General features: G+C 46.3%; 2 protein-coding genes across 2 annotated transcripts in view; both read left to right on the forward strand.

Annotated features, from left to right (window-relative positions):
• LOC139326046 (Golgi integral membrane protein 4-like) overlaps window positions 1–4,027 on the forward strand; it is a 29,085-nt gene extending 25,058 nt beyond the window's left edge. The window contains exons 12-14 of the mRNA XM_070956142.1: window positions 1,457–1,627; window positions 2,613–2,684; window positions 3,453–4,027. Coding sequence (XP_070812243.1) covers window positions 1,457–1,627; window positions 2,613–2,684; window positions 3,453–3,554 — 345 coding nt within the window. The 3' untranslated portion in view covers window positions 3,555–4,027. The remainder of the gene's footprint in view (window positions 1–1,456; window positions 1,628–2,612; window positions 2,685–3,452) is intronic.
• A 4,809-nt stretch (window positions 4,028–8,836) lies between these two features.
• On the forward strand, window positions 8,837–9,499 carry FNDC10 (fibronectin type III domain containing 10). Its single transcript, XM_070956312.1, has one exon. It carries the CDS (start codon window positions 8,837–8,839, stop codon window positions 9,497–9,499), a length of 663 nt encoding a protein of 220 aa, XP_070812413.1.
• The last annotated feature ends 6,513 nt before the right edge of the window (window positions 9,500–16,012 follow it).

The raw sequence follows: 16,012 nt of genomic DNA on the forward strand, positions 1-16,012 counted from the left end.
AGAACATTTAATTCATGCTGGTTTTGTGGCCGCTCAAGAAATGGGAAGGGTTTTGTGGCTCCCGGTGTTTTCTTTTCTGTGGGAAACGGGTCCAAATGGCTCTTTGAGTGTTTAAGAACTCCTGGTTTAGGACGAGAATAGAATAGAATTCTGTATTGGCCAAGTGTGATTGGACACACAAGGAATTTGTCTTTGGTGCATATGCTCTCAGTGGAGATAAAAGAAAAAAGAAAATATATCCATCAAGAATCATAAGTTACAACACTTAGTGATAGTCATAGGATACTAATCAGCGATGAAATCATACTAGGAAACAATAAAAACAATACAAATTGTAAAGATACAAGCAACATGGATTTAGCCATAAGTGGGAAGAGATAGGTACTAGGAAGGAAGAGAAGGATAATAGTAATACAGTCTTAATAAATCATTTGACAGTGTTGTGGGAATTAGTTGTTAAGCAGAGTGATGGCATTCGGGGAAAAACTGTCCTTGTGTCTAGTTGTTCTGGTGTGCAGTGGCCTATAATGTCTTTTTTTTTTTTAATTTGATTTATATGCCGCCCTTCTCCGGAGACTCAGGGTGGCTTACAATGCGTTAAGCAATAGCCTTCATACTTTTGTATATTTATACAAAGCCAGCTTATTGCCCCCACAAACTGGGTCCTCAATTTACCCACCTTAGAAAGGATGGAAGGCTGAGTCGACCTTGAGCCTGGTGAGAATTGAACTCACAGTAATTGCAGGCAGCTGGATGTTAAATGCTGCCTTAGCAGGAGGCAATAGCCTCCTACGCCACTCAGGCATTTTGAGGGTAGAAGTTGAAACAATTTATGTCCAGGGTGTGAGGGGTCTGTAGATATTTTCACAGCCCTTTTTTTTGACTCGTGCAGTATATAGATTCTCAATGGAAGGCAGGTTGGTAGCCATTGTTTTTTCTGCAGTTCTAATTATCCTCTGAAGTGTGTGTCTGTCAGTTATAGAGGTGGAGATGAGAGACTCAATCATTCTTCTGTAGAACTGGATCAGCAGCTCTTTTGGCAGTTTGAGCTTCCTGAGTTGGCACAGAAAGAACATTCTTTGTTGTGGGTTTTTGGATGATGTTTTTGATGTTAGGTGTCCATTTTAAGAAGATGGCTTGGCTGACATTTGGCATCAGGTGTGAAGCCTATAAAGACATGCAGAGATAACTTTGAGAAAGATATTCAGGTGCTGCTGAGAAAAGGAAATGACACCTCAGTCCTTGAATAGGAAAGGTGTGACAAGGACACCCAAAATAACTCCACTTTGGTTTTATTTAGTATAAGAGGAGGCAAAACCTCCGGCAGGCTTTCAAGATTCGGATATAATTTCGACAATAAAGTGGCGTTTCTGGAATCATGGCGAAGGTCCCTTTCCTGAGCTGGTTTACCGCAAAGGGCTGAGCCCAGGTCTAAGTGATCCTTCTCTCCTCTCAGGGACCTAAAGATGTTGCTGACCCAGCTCAGGATCCCAACAATCAAGGGGAAGATGAGTTTGAGGAGGCAGAACTGGAACGACCCAGCTTTGAAGAAAAAACAGATCCATCCAAACAACCCCACCAGACAAATCGGCCGGCAATTGCCGTGAGCAAGGAAAAAATACCGAAGGTTCGTTTTATCTCTGTTTAGAAGTTGGGCGGAGGGACGCAGAAACCAACGTCGTTCGAAGGGAAGGTGTTTGTAGTGAAACCGACAGCGGAATTCCGCACAGGATGGGCACTAGGATCTAGAACGGGGGTGTCAAACTCAATTTCATTGAGGGCCGCATCAGGGCTGTGGTTGACCTTGGGGAGCCAGGTGGGCGTGGCCAACTGGGTGGGTGTGGCCAACTGGGTGGTCGTGGCCAGCTTGACGCCACTCCCCAAACTGCTGGCATGTTTCCTCTTCGCACCAGGGGTAAAATGCACTTACCTTCGCTACTAGATCGGAAATGTGAGCACATATACGGGCAAAAACGAGACATGATGACGTCCGAGTGGGTGGGCGGAGCCTCCCGCCGCCGGCCCTACCGGATCGTGCAAGCCGGATAGATTCAGTTGGATTTCACCGCTGCTTCACATTGGGTAGACCGGGCCGAAGCCATGTTGGCCCGATGTTTCCTCTTTGCACTGGGTAGACCGGGCCAAAGCTGCATTGGGTAGAATGGGCTGAAGCAATGCGGACTGGCCCGTTACATTTTCCAGGATGGCCCCGGGGCCCGGATCTGACATCACAGCCCGGATATGGCCCTTGAGTTTGATACCCCTGGTCTAGAGGATCCTGGGGAATCTCTAAGTGCCCCAAACTGGTTTGGGGGTTGGAGTTTGCCTCTGAAAGGGGCTTCGAGCGTTTTCTGATTTAAAACAGATTTGTTACAGTTGGAAAGCAGGCTGCTTGGGTTCCTTCAGTTAAATAGTTTTGAAGGAGATTTGTTGGTCCGTTAGAGGTTTTTTCTCTTTGGCCCAGCTATGCTGAATTTTCAGGCGCTCTATAGCATAGGGTGCTCCTGAGGCTGTTTGCCTTTAGCCATCGCAATCCCGCCATTTTAAAGATCTCTTTATTTCTTAGCTTTTCGCTTGTCAAATTATTCTTTGGTATGTGCTTTCTTCCCCAGGGAGCCGATCAGTCAAATAAAGTCGCTGACAATTTAATGGACGATTATCAGGAGGACCAAGAACAGGATCCTGTATGAAGCTTGGTGTTTTTTTTCTGCTTTTTTTTCTCATAGGCCATCTTTCTGTGAGCATGCTGGTTTATGGGTAGAGGTTTCCTAAGCGCTGATCTGCCTTCAAGCGAGGCTGGATGCTTAGGGCGAGTGAGGGCCCCTTCCAGGTGACCACGCTTGCAAATCTGGAATAGAACGTGGTTCTTTCCTTCCCTTGCTCGGCGCAGATCTCTCGCCGACAATATACCCTTTAGGCAGCTGAATATTACAAATCTTTTCAACCGTCACCACAAAAATATGAGGGTCAGGCAACAGTCCAGTTTCCATCTCTTCTCAACTCATCATGGTTCAGACCGTCCTTTCTCCTTGTGCTGGCTGGGTTGTGGGAATCATCGTTCCCAAAGCCTCTGGAATGCATCGAGCAAGGAAAGGGTAGAAAAGCTGTTGGATATTTATCCTACAGTTGGGTAGGTAATATATAGAAAAACTATGTTTGTGACTTTAAATGCTCCTGCTATTTGATGGTTGATCTCCTGAAGAGGGACTGCGTGTGACTGAAGAGTGTGGCCACTCAAGAAATAGTCAGGTACGGGAAGGGTTTTGTGGCTCCCGGTGTTTTCTTTTCTGTGGGAAACGAGTCCAAATGGCTCTTTGAGTGTTTAAGGTTGCAGACCCCTGAACTAGACATACCCAATCCCAGAAGCTGTTCTTTGTGTGTTTAGCCTCCAGTCCCCTGATCGTCTTTGTTGCTCTTCTCTGTCCTCTTTCTACTTCCTGTTTCCTTTGCAGGAGGACCACGGAGGCGAGGTGGGTGACCCTGAAGATTTGGAACAGTTCCACCAAGCCAAAGGCCACGTTGGAGATGCTGACAGGAAAGAGGACTACTTTTGACGATGGGCTGGGAGGCAGCACCAAGCCGCCCAAGGCTGATCCAAACCAAAGATTGCTGCAAATAAACTTGGCGACTTTAGTTGACCCTGCCAAGAGAGGTGGAGAAGTTAGCTCCATCCAGTCTTCAGAAAGTCATGGGCTGCCTTGACCAACAGAGATACTCCATTTCCCCACTTCCTGTGAGCGAGGGCAAGGATTGACACGCAGTGCCCAACTTGTCAGAATGCTACCGTGAATACGAACATCAGAATGTCTCTTTGTGGGGGTAAGGAGCTCAAAATATCAAAAAAAAATCAAAGGTTTTTTTTCCCCCCCTTTGGAAGACTCCTACCCTCTAACTCTCATTTGGACCAAGCCTGATGTAACACAGAAATACTGTTCGTTCGGGTTACTTGAGTTTCCTTTGGTCCCGTTTCAGATTTACCTGACTGCCGTCGTCACCTTTATATGTATGTACATATATAAAAAGAGAATCCATTTGGTAACAAGTCGTCCATTATTTGTCCCGGGTTTTGTTAAGGATAAGTAGCAAGCAAGGAGTGCGGGGGAATTGTCATTGTTGCGATAATGGGAAGAGAAAGAGAGCGCAACTGGAGGCCGCTGCTGATTGACAAATGCTTAACGTACAAAGGCAGGCATGTTTATTCAAAAGGGATCCGTCCTTCTGCAGTTGACAGTGTGGGAACTTGTGCCAGAAAGCCATTTCAGATTCTCTCTCTCTCTCTCTCTCTCTCTCTCTCTCTCTCTCTCTCTCTCTCTCTCTCTCTCTCTCTCTCTCTCTCTCTCTCTCTCTCTCTCTCTCTCTTTTTAAAAAAAAGGGTTGAAAAATATTTGCATTGCTTTAAAAAAAAAAATCACGTTGGGAAAACATTTGCATCTCTTAGCACCTTTGCGGGACAGTAGTTTTCAAAGGCCGAAGTTTGTATCGTTATTAGGTTGGGCGCCTGGCTGGGCGTGAGCTGTTCAGAAAGGTAGCCCCTCCGAAGTAGCAAAATTAGAGAAGGTTGACCAGCTTATCAAAGAAGGGGGAGCAGGGGAATAAAGAATAAATGCCTTTTCTTTCATTTCCCACCTTCAATCAGAGGGGAAGGGGAAAACTGGTTAAAGTATTGGTACCATTAAATGTTGTAAACTCTGCTGGGATGGAACCTGGAAAAATAGGACTCTCTTGAACTCTATGGCAATTCCCTGTGCTGGCTGGCTGGAGGATTCTGGGAGTTGAAGTCCACGTATTTCATACTTGCCAAGGTTGAGAAGCTTTGCTCTATGGGTTGGAAGGTACATTGTGCTCTGCTGAAGGATCCAAACAGTGGCAACTTTGGAGAAAAAAAAAATTATAGATTGGAACCCAGAACAAGGTACGACTGTAATGGGCTATGTAGAACTAGAAAATTTAAACCAATTGGATAACCATTTGTCTGAAGTGGTGTAGGGTTTCCTGCCTAAGCAGGGGGCTGGACTAGAAGACCTCCAAGGTCCCTTCCAACTCTGTTATTCTTTTCTATTCAACAACATAGTATGGCAAATATCATTGCATGATTACCTACATGGTCGAATTGCTACGGAAGGCAAGTACAGAACATATAATTGTAGGGACAGAAGGGACCTCAGAGGTCTTCTAGTCAAACCCCCTGCTCAAGGCAGGAGACTTTATACCAGGGGTTAAATTCAGCAGATTCTGACAGGTTCTGGAGAACCGGGAGCAGAAATTTTGAGCAGTTCGGAGAACCGGCAAATACCACCTCTGGCTGGTCCCAAAGTGGGGTGGGAATGGAGATTTTGCAATATCTTTCTCCCAGAAGTGGAGAGGGAATGGGGATTTTGCAGTATCCTTCCCCCAGGAGTGCGGAGGGAATGGGGATTTTGTAGTATCCTTCTCCCAGGAGAGGGGAGGGAATGGAGATTTTGCACTATCCTTCCCCTGGAGTGGGGTGAGAATGGAGATTTTGCAGTATCCTTCCCCTGCCACACCCACCAAGCCACTCCACGCCATGCCCGCCAAGCCACACCCACAGAACCGGTAGTAAAAAAAATTTGGATTTCACCACTGCCTTATACCATCTGGGTCAAACGGTTGGCCAAGAGAAAGCAGAAGTTAAATCAATATTTTTATTTCTCCGCAAGCGAATGTATATTCTCCTCTTTGAGCGTCTGCCAGGAGACTTTATGGAAATGACCCCTTTTTTTTGTTGATTTTGAGGGGAAAGCAGTGATGCTGTACATAAGAGGCAGGGCTAGACTGGGCTGCCTGGAGGGCTCTGAGTTTGGACATCAAAGGAGAAGTGTTTCAAACAGAACGACTTGGGACGGGCCGTCAAAGTTCAACTCTGCAGAGAAGCCAGGCCCTCGGAGACCACCAAAGGATAACAGGAGCCGGTGCCTTTTTAACAAGAGGAGAACTCGGATTATGGAAACGCAGCTGGGCTTCCATAAAAGCATTAATCAAGAGAGAGATGAGGCCTCTTCTAAATTTTGATTTAATGCATCCCAGGCCCTGGCTGCCTGCTATAAATAGCGCTTTCCAAACAGATTAATCCAAAGCTACTTCATCTGCCTGGCCACGTAGCAGGCGAGCCACGTTTCCAATTCACTCAGGGGTTATAGAGATGCGAGGCCTTTCACCAGCTGTCTGATCAAAGCTGACACAGTCTGGATTCGGGCTGCTTGGCGTCGGCCCAAAACCTCTGCTGAGAAATGAAGAGCAAAGGCAGATTTTTTTTTTCCCCCACTTGGATATTCCTTCGTCCCCTCCCTGCTACGTCGTCTCTTTTATAGGGCATTTGTGGTGGAATCAACAGGCTGAGTCACTGTTAGGAGGGAATATTCCGAATCGCAGTCAGCCATAGAAATAAATACCACAGGTAGAGTTGGGAGCCTCCTTCTCTACTCCTATGTCCTCCCGAGGGACTGGCTGACATTTAACGTCCTTCCCAGCTGGGGAGAATGGGAGATGTAGTCCAAACGGCCCAGGTTCTGTCCCAAGTCCCTGGGAGCAGCCATCAAGAGGATCGCTGCCAAGCTTAAAAAGTAATGCACGGTTGAAGAAATTTCCTGGCATTGTGTTGAAGGCAACCCTAAAAGCAAATGGCTGAATTCCTGAACGAAGTTTACAGTTGGAATATTGTGAAAAGGGTTGCAAGGGAAGCAATCCGTGTGCCCGGCTGATGTTTTATATAATATAACTAGATCCCTGTCTGGGACCAGGGTTAGTGGGAGGAGATATCCATCTTTGCCAGCCCTGTTTAGGCAGAGCTGCCTTTGCAAGTGACAAACTTCAACGGGCAGAAAACGCTGTTGCCAGAAACCTGGGCGCCAACTGGCAGAATTAACGAGCAAGTGGTTTCTGGATGAAATCCCAAGGTCGGTTGCATTGTTTCAAATGCTTGGGATTCAGTTGGGTGGAATGTCCTTCCTGAGCCGTCGTGGTGCGGTGGTTAGAGTGCAGTACTGCAGGTTACTTCTGCTGACTGCTGATTGCCAGCAGTTTGGCAGTTCAAGTCCCACCGGCTCATGGTTGACTCAAGCCTTCCATCCTTCCGAGGTGGGTCAAATGAAGACCCAGATTGTTGGGGACAATACGCTGATTCTGTAAACCGCTTAGAGAGGGCTATAAAAGCACCGTGAAGCGGTATATAAGTCTAAGTGATTATTGCTTAAAGATCAACCCACAAAGAAATTGGAGGTACAATTTCATGCTCTCTTCCGTATTGGTGTTTTGCCAATGCTTTAATATGTCCCTCTTGCCCCAGCAAACACTGAATTCTGTTGTGTATGAGTTGTCTTCTTTAGTGACTTTTTTAAAAGTCTGCATCTTAGAATCACATCTATTACCTTAGTGGAATTGGTCTACTAGGGAAAAAAGGCAAAACTTTGGGAGGAGGGGGGGGTTAAATTGAGCATAGGTGTGGAATTTTGAAAGTATGTGTTGGGTGCCCCCTGGTGGACAAGTCACTAAGTGTTTATCAAAAAGGAAGCTGGGACTTTGCTTCCCACCAGGTAAGAAACTTTCTACCTTTCCCACAGAACTTTTTCCGCCCTACCGTGTTTTTTTTTTTTAATTGCCAAAAATCCTCAGTGGATTTTGGAAGCTTATTCAAGCCACCAGTGGTTAAGATAAACCAAGGATGTTGGGATGTGAACCCAGCCTTTGTCACTTGCTTTCTGGATCTTCGGGGAAAGCTCAGAATTGAATCTGGAATAATGGCTTCTTCCTTTTTTTTTTACAGCTGAAAAGAAATGTTACCTGGCTCTGCAAACTGTTATTTTGATTTCACAAGCATTGCTGAGTCTCTTTAGACCGAGTGGGTTCTAAATTTGGCTTCCTCTGCAGCCAAAGACAGTCCCTGACAAGGTTTTTTATTAATGTCTTGTTTGCAGAGAGCTGGCTGTTCCTAGTTCCTGCAGGGGAGCCAAATTCTGCAATGGCCTGCAAGGGCGGGCATTTTTTTTTCAAAGGGCTTGGCCCCCAAAAGTAAACATGTCTTTGGATGGCAGCAGAAGAGAGGATCTCCTACAAGCAGAACGAGTATCCAAGTGGGTTCACTAGGCAATTTTCTTCCCATTTGCCTTCTTCTGCAGTGTTTTTTGCACTTCCCAGTCTAACCAATAAAACACCAGGCTCTCCCTTTGGGTTTCTCAATTCTCACCCAAGCCTTAACCAGCTGCAACCCCGCTTGGATCTATTTATTTTATTTATTGATTAATGGAACTTGGGGCGGCTCACAACCATTAAAACAAAGCAAACAAACCATTAAAACAAAAATCCAGGTTAAAATTAACCAAAATTCAATAAAAACCCCAGTTAAAATTCTATTTAAACCCCCAGCAGTCCAGGGTGGCCAGGTGAAATTTAGGCTTTTTAAAGGCTGGATTTGAGCAAGGGGTGCAAGCGAGTTTTCACACGCACCGAGGTTTGGAGAGAGCATCCCTCGCGGGGTTTTGGGGCTCCGCCTGGTGTCTAAACGATCCGAGCGAGTAGGCAAGAACAACCCGGCGTCCAGGCGGAGAGAGACTCAAGGGCGGCGCCGGGAGGCAGGGGAAGCGGCTGGCCAGGGGCGGAGTTGGCCCGCCCTCCCCGGGCGGAGAGAGGGCTAGGAAGGTGCCGCGCCGTCTTGCAAGCGGCCACTTTGAAAAAAAAGAAATGTCTCCGCCGTTTGGGCAGCCGAGGCGAGGGCGGTCGGCGATCTCCCCAGCCTGCCGCCTCGCCGGGCTAAGATAAAAACCTCGATCCAAGCCTTTGCCCATCTATCCATCCATCCATCCATGCCCCGATCCGGCTAGAAATGTTGGCTTCCTGCTTCTTGGTGGCTCTGCTTTGCCCGGGCTTTTGGGGAACCGACCCGAAGGCGCGCAAACTAGCCGGGGAAGAGTCGGGAGGAGGAGGAAGAAGAGGCGTCGTCGGGGAGCCGTGGTGCCCTTACAAGGTGCTGAGCGAAAGCGGACCGGGCCGCCTTTGCTTCCGCAGCCCCGCGCGGGGTTTCCAGTGCGCTCCGGAGCGCTGCACGGCTCATCGCTCGCCCGGACGCGCCTTGCTAGCCAACGTCCTCCGCAACGGCAGCGTCTTGCTGCAGTGGGCCTGGCCGGCCGATCGCCTGCCTCCCTTGCGGGGCTTCGCCCTCTCCTGCTCGTGGGAAGGCGCCTACACGCGTTTCCAGTGCGACAGCGTGCGGCTGGGCACCGCCTGCCGGGATTACATGCTGGCCGACGCGCACGGCAGCGTCCGCTACCGCCTCTGCCTCCAGCCCCTCTTCGCCGACGCCAACCGGAGCGGAGCCGAGCCGGCCGACTGCGTGGAGTTCACCGTGGAGCCCGCCGGCATGCGGGACATCGTCATCGCCATGACGGCCGTCGGGGGCTCCATCTGCGTCATGCTGGTCCTCATCTGCCTCCTCGTGGCGTATCTCACCGAGAACCTCACGCCCTCCTCGGCTAAGCGGGGCAATTGAGCCCCGTCGGATCTGCAGGGAGGACCTTCCTTCGGCAACTTTGGGGCAGCCGGATTTCAGCCCTCCTTCCAAACTGGACCCGGACTACAAATCCCGCAAGTCCCGGCCGGTGCTGAAAACGCGTATGGAGAGGCTGAGGCATTCTGGGAGCCGTAGTTTGGAGAGGGCTTACAGATTGACAAGAGTTGGAAGGGTCATCTAGTCGGACCCTCTTCCCTGCCCAAGCAGGAGATCCTGCCTACACCATTTCTGACCAATGGCGGTCCAGTTTCTTCTTTAAAAGCCTCCGGGGATGAAGCTCCCACAACTTCAGGAGCTCCAAGATGAGGGGTTTTTTTCCTCCCCCTCCCGAAATGAAGGGTTTCTTCCATTGAGGATTAAATCCCGAGCCTGGGAAAGCTTGGATCGGATGGGAGACCACCAGGAGATCACAGGAGGGTAGGCTCCCGGAAGACGGCAACGGCAAACAGTTGCTTTGGTAGCGTAGCTAAAAAAAAAAAAAAAACTTTGCCTGGGTGCGTCCCTCACGTTGAGCCGGGGAGTTGAGCTGAACTAGATTTCATATTTGCCTTTTTGTTTTTCTTCTTTTGAGCGATGAGAAAATTCTAGACTGTCCTAGACTGAAGGGGACGACGAGGGCTGCTTTCTGACTTACAGCCGGCTCTTCACCTGGTCCTCCGCAGTTACCTGGCGTTCATCTGGGGTGGGGGCTCTTGGGGGTGGGGGCATGACTTCTCTTGAAAGGTGTGCTGGAGTTGATCCAGAGGTGAAGTGCCCTGATGATGGCGGGCCAAACTTTTCAGCTGAGGGTTGGATTATAAGCAAGTTTGGGAGAATCCGTTGGGAATAAGAGCAGCGTGCCAAATTTCCTGTAGTGCGGTGCAAATTTTCCATGTGCGGAAAATTGCTGGGCTCGAACCCAGAAGCTGTTGTGTGCGCAGGGGAAAAAAAAGCCTCTTCCTGAAACCGTCTTCAGACTGTCCCAGCCACGTGCATTTGAAAAGCCTTCGTCGGAATTTGAATCAATCCGGAACCTCCATTTTGGAATCTGGATGTGGATTTATCCTGTGCCAGGGAAAGCTGATCATTCCTTGGGCTGCAGCTATATGTAGCAATTTCCCCCGTTTCCTTGTGTTTCTCCAATTATCTTACTTTCAACCCTTCAGTAAATGCTCCACTTTCTCTCTATCCTTTTTTTTTTTTAATTAAGTTTCAGGCTGACTAGACAAAGATACTGAATTTCCTAGCTTCAACTCCGTGTCAGAGAGCATATATATATAGTTCCGAGAGATGAATTTGAGAAATTGAAACGTTTTGACGGCTGGTTTAGAGAGGATGATGGGTGCTTAGAAACACGTGCTTAGATGTTGCTGTTGCTGATGAGAATAACATCCGTTTCTCCCTGGATCAGTGCTCCGGAGAAAAATGGTCAACTTTGTGTTGAAATAGTTTAAATCCATTCTCTTGAGGTGCCCACTGTGCAATCCTATGCATGCCTACTCAGAAGTAAACTTCATTATTCAATGAGTTTACTCCCAGGTAAGTTTATATTCGGTTGCAGTTGTGACCGTTCAGTTAAGTATGCTTGGATACCTATTCATGTGCTTGTGTGGGTGTGGAATTGAATATACTGTGAAATATTAATCAACGTGGAACATAAATACTGAGCAAAGTAGGCTTATTGCATAAAAGTGGCAATTACAAGTTTGGTCAATTTCAGCTGTAATAAACAAAAGCATTTATTAACTTATATCCCAGTTTTTCTACCATCAGGGACCCCAGATGACTAACAGAAAAAAAAGAGAAGAAAATATAAGCAATTAAAAACCTGTGAAAATAACATTAACATTCCTCTTTGGCTTTAATCTGAGCAGTTTTAATATTATTCCCTTATCGACAATCCTGACTAATACCCTAAGTGTGTTATGCAGATCCAACCTACTGTGTTTTATTTAATAATTTATGGTTAAGCAGTTTTGTGAATCCAGAATTCTAGCTGTAGCTTCGATTTTCAGCTGGGGATAGCTTTTAGGACATTTTTATAAAATCGCAGACCAGCTGCTAGATCTTCCAAATAAATATAAATATATATATAAAATGAGAAATTGTTACCGTGAAAGAAGAAAATCAACTTTGTAACGAATGACAAAGTGGGTTTCCGGATGAAGATGTCAACATTTCACCACTGTAGACAGTTTCTTGCTTTGACTTCCATTACGCCCCCTCCGTGTTGACATCCGAGTGCAAAACTGAAAAGAAATAAAATTAAAATCAGGACCAACCCAAGACATTCTACTGCCAGAAGCAAAGGGACAAATAGTAGGAGTGATGTTTGGTTTGTGTGTGTATATGGGTTTTTTAAAAACACTGATTCATTCTATAGCCTTTTTATTCTGTCTCCAGATAAAAGGCTGACAGAATGATTAATATTTTTAAAAATGCAGTTTCTACCAGTTAGTTTTACAATCTAAAACAACCCGGAAGAAAAACAAGATGAGCAGGGGAGTGGGGGGAAAATAAAAATGTCAAGTTAAATGTTAGAAGCGCTGGATGGAACTACTAATTTTTCAGTTGGCTGCTATGCAGGATGTTTAAGGGCTCTGAAAAACTGAGATTATGCCACAGCTTTGAATTCTAAGAAGTAAATTCTACAACACTTGTGTCAGATTGTCCTTCTCTGCTCTACCCCACTTGCTTCTGTGATAGCTCCAATGTAACCAAGCTATGTTAATCATAATTCTGTGCCTTCAGGCTGAATCTTGTCCCCTGCTCTTCCCAGTTATCGTTCTACAGGATTAACCAAACACCTCCATTACTGTAATCGCTTTCACTAGGCGAGTTTGTGCACTTTTAGATTTGATGTCCACTGATTCTTTCCCCTTGCGTTCCCAGTGGAAACTAAGGCACCCCAACAAATGTGTTGAGTTATTTGTTTTTATAATGGTTGCTCCTAATTGTTTTTTTAAAAAATAAATGCTTTTGAGGAGCAAGGTTTTTCTTTGTCACCGTGCAACACGAAAGAATGGGTTGAGAGCTTTGTAAAGGATAGAAGTTCACTGCCTCCCAGGCTTTTCCATCAAGAAACAAATAAAAGTGGATTAAAAACAGATTATGGGTCAACTTTTTTTGTTTTCGCACGTGCCTCGGTACAATTATTAAACCACAATCCCGAGTTTACAAAAGATGGGGCTCAGATGCATCAATATGAATGTGGCTGCTCAAGTAACATTTGTAGAATAGAATAGAATAGAATAGAATAGAATAGAATAGAATAGAATAGAATAGAATAGAATAGAATAGAATAGAATAATAGAACAGAACAGAACAGAATAGAATAGAATAGAATAATAGAATAGAATAACAGAACACAACAAAACAGAACAGAACAGAATTCTTTTTTGGCCAAGTGTGATTGGACACACAAGGAATTTGTCTTGGTGTATATGCTCTCAGTGTACCTAAAAGAAAAGATACATTCATCAAGAATCATAAGGTACAATACTTAATGATAGTCATAGGGTACAAATAAGCAATCAGGAAACAATCAATATAAATTGTAAAGATACAAGCAGCAAAGTTACAGTCATACAGTCATAAGTAGAAGGAGATGGGTAATGGGAACGATGAGATTAATACTAGTGCAGACTTAGTGAATAGTTTGACAGTTTGAGGGAATTGTTTAGCAGAGTGATGGCGTTCGGGAAAAAACTTCTTGTGTCTAGTTGTTCTGGTGTGCGATGCTCTATAGTGTCGTTTTGAGGGTAGGAATTGAAACAGTTTATGTCCAGGATGTGAAGGGTCTGTAAATATTTTCACAGCCCTCTTTTTGACTCGTGCAGTAGACAGGTCCTCAATGGAAGGCAGGTTGGTAGCCATGGTTTTTTCCGCAGTTCTAATTATCCTCTGAAGCCTGCGTCTGTCTTGTTGGGTTGCAGAACCAAACCAGATGTAATAACAATAATAGGACAAGTTGTGGCTGTGTCCTATGTCAGCTTGTGCTGGGGGCCATCATCTCAGATTGTAGTCTTAACTTCAGGAAGTATATAGATCTACTTCCTACTCCCGTCTGCAGACTGGTATTTGAGCTTCCATCTTCTCATTTTTCTGTTGTGGCCCGCCAATGACCAGCGGAGCTGGTGGCAGACTCAGACAGTGAGGAGATTGGGGAGGAACATGGGCCAGTCCTGGAGTCTAGGGAAGGCTTGGATGAGGGCTCTCCGTCGGAGGCAGAGAGGGGACCATCCCTGGATGCGTTATCAGTTGCCTTTGGAGTCGGACATCAGTGGGGCAGAAGAATAGCTGGAGCCTGTCCCCAGTGTGCGCAGACGAAGGGAACAGCAAAAGAACAAGGGTCGACTCAGGAGTAAAGCCACAGGTGGATGATGAAGGGCCCCTCCCAGAGGGAATAAAAAGGAGCAAAAGGGGAGTGGAGTTTGCAGGAGACAATTACTTCGCCTAATTGGTTCGTGACTCTCGGAGACTCCTTGCCTGGCCGCTCTCCAAGCCAGATAAGGTCTGTGACTGTAAATTCTCCCTTGAAAGACTTCGCTGGAGGTGAATGAGAGGAATTCACAGTCACTTAATAAAAAGGGTTTTTTGTCGGGACAAGGAGTCCGGTTCATGCTCTTGGGAAGCCTAGGTGAGGACATTTTCTTGAATTCAGTTCCTCTAGTTCACGGGTCTGCAACCTTAAACACTCAAAGAGCCATTTGGACCCGTTTCCCACAGAAAAGAAAACACCGGGAGCCACAAAACCCTTCCCGTGCCTGACTATTTCTTGAGCGGCCACAAAACTAGCATATGTAGTTGAATTAAACCTTGTTTTCTTCTGAAACTTTTCTTTTCTTGGATTTATCCATGGTCAGCCTACTCGGGGTTGAAAAGCTCAATAAATCGCATGCCGGCGGGAGTCACACATTGGCGGTTGTGACACATATTTTGAGTGACAAGGAGCCGCAGCAGAGGGGTGAAAGAGTGACATGCGGCTCCAGAGTTGCAGGTTGCTGACTCCTGCTCTAGTTTAACTTGGCCTCATCTCTAGCTCAACTTTGGAATTCTGTTCCTCCCACCTCCAAAAGAACAAGGAGTTTGTTCATGCTCCAAAGAATTATGGTTCTCGGACTATACAGCACATTGTTTTGAATGTAGCAGAGATAGAAACACCTGATGAGGTTTCCAGGTATACCTCACCGCACATTGAAAGCTAGCCCCTCAAGGAAAAAGGCTGATATTCCAAACTTGACCTTCAACTTGATAGAGATGAATTTCCCTTTGTGTTTGAAACCAATGTTTTATGCTGCCAAATAAGTAAAGGACGGAGCCTGGAGGCAACAAGGAGAAATCAGAATTTGGTAGATGCATAGTCCTGGGGAGGGGTATGTGTGTCTCTTTATGTCTTTCTGTTCATAGGCAGAAGGTGCTGGGAAGGGGAATAAAGGCAGCAATTTATCAGGGAAGCGAATCAGAAATTGGCAGCTATTGGATAGAGAGGTAGCTCCCTGCTCAACAGACCAGCTTCCAAATCTATAAGGTAAAGATAAAGGTTCCCCTCGCACAGATGTGCTAGTCGTTCCCGACTCTAGGGGGCGGTGCTCATCTCCGTTTCAAAGCTGAAGAACCAGCGCTGTCCGAAGACGTCTCCGTGCTCATGTGACTCAACGCCAAAAGCGCACGGAACGCTGCTACCTTCCCACCAAAGGGGGTCCCTATTTTTCTACTTGCATTTTTTACGTGCTTTTGAACTGCTAGGTTGGCAGAAGCTGGGACTAGTGGGAGCTCACCCAGTTACGCGGTGCTAGGGATTCGAACTGCTGAACTGCCGACCTTTCGATCGACAAGCTCAGCGTCTTAGCCACTGAGTCACCACGTCCCTCCAAATCTCTACTGCCCCTCAAAATATATAGCACCCCCTGCATGATTGATACAGATTTCCTCTAGCAAAGAGCTTAATATATTTAAAAACAAGTATCACTGGCAAGGAATTTTAAGCAAAAAAAAAAAAAAATCCTTATTCACTCTTTTTTTTCTCTCTCTTCTGGTCTACCTAAGTGACTGTAAATAACTTTTCTCTCTCTCTCTCTCTGTCTGTCTTTCCTTCTTCCCTCCCCTTCTCTCCAAATGAAGAGGTTTTTTTCCTTAAAAACGAGGGGGGGACAGGAAGAAAGCACCTTCCTCACCATATTGACAAATAGAAAACAGGATGGGAACAACAGAGGTCTATTTTTAAATCGGATGATGAGCACGTGCGAGGCAGGAATAGAAATGCAACTGCACCAGACAGCTTTCTCAAAGAGCTGTAAATAAAGGCGCACAATCGCGCCCCCCCCCCTTTTCCTCAGTCCTAATTGCCAATTCAGGCAGAGGAAAGGGATGGATAAAAACACAAAAGAGAGGTTGTGGGGTGGGGGGATTTAGGGAAAGGCAATGCATCTGAGAACAGGGAGAGATCGAATGGAATCGTTGGCAGAATGCGGTGGTGTACCATTTTAGACTCTGGCCGGAATGATTTAAACT

The sequence above is a fragment of the Pituophis catenifer genome, unplaced genomic scaffold (genome assembly GCF_029215685.1).
Source record: "Pituophis catenifer annectens isolate HBS135680 unplaced genomic scaffold, rPitCat1.0.hap2 SCAF_18, whole genome shotgun sequence".
Classification (NCBI taxonomy): Eukaryota; Metazoa; Chordata; class Lepidosauria; order Squamata; family Colubridae; genus Pituophis; species Pituophis catenifer.

Bases quoted from the DNA above. Each gene is read 5' to 3' on its own strand.
- FNDC10 (XM_070956312.1), top strand. From the start codon at position 8,837: ATGTTGGCTTCCTGCTTCTTGGTGGCTCTGCTTTGCCCGGGCTTTTGG.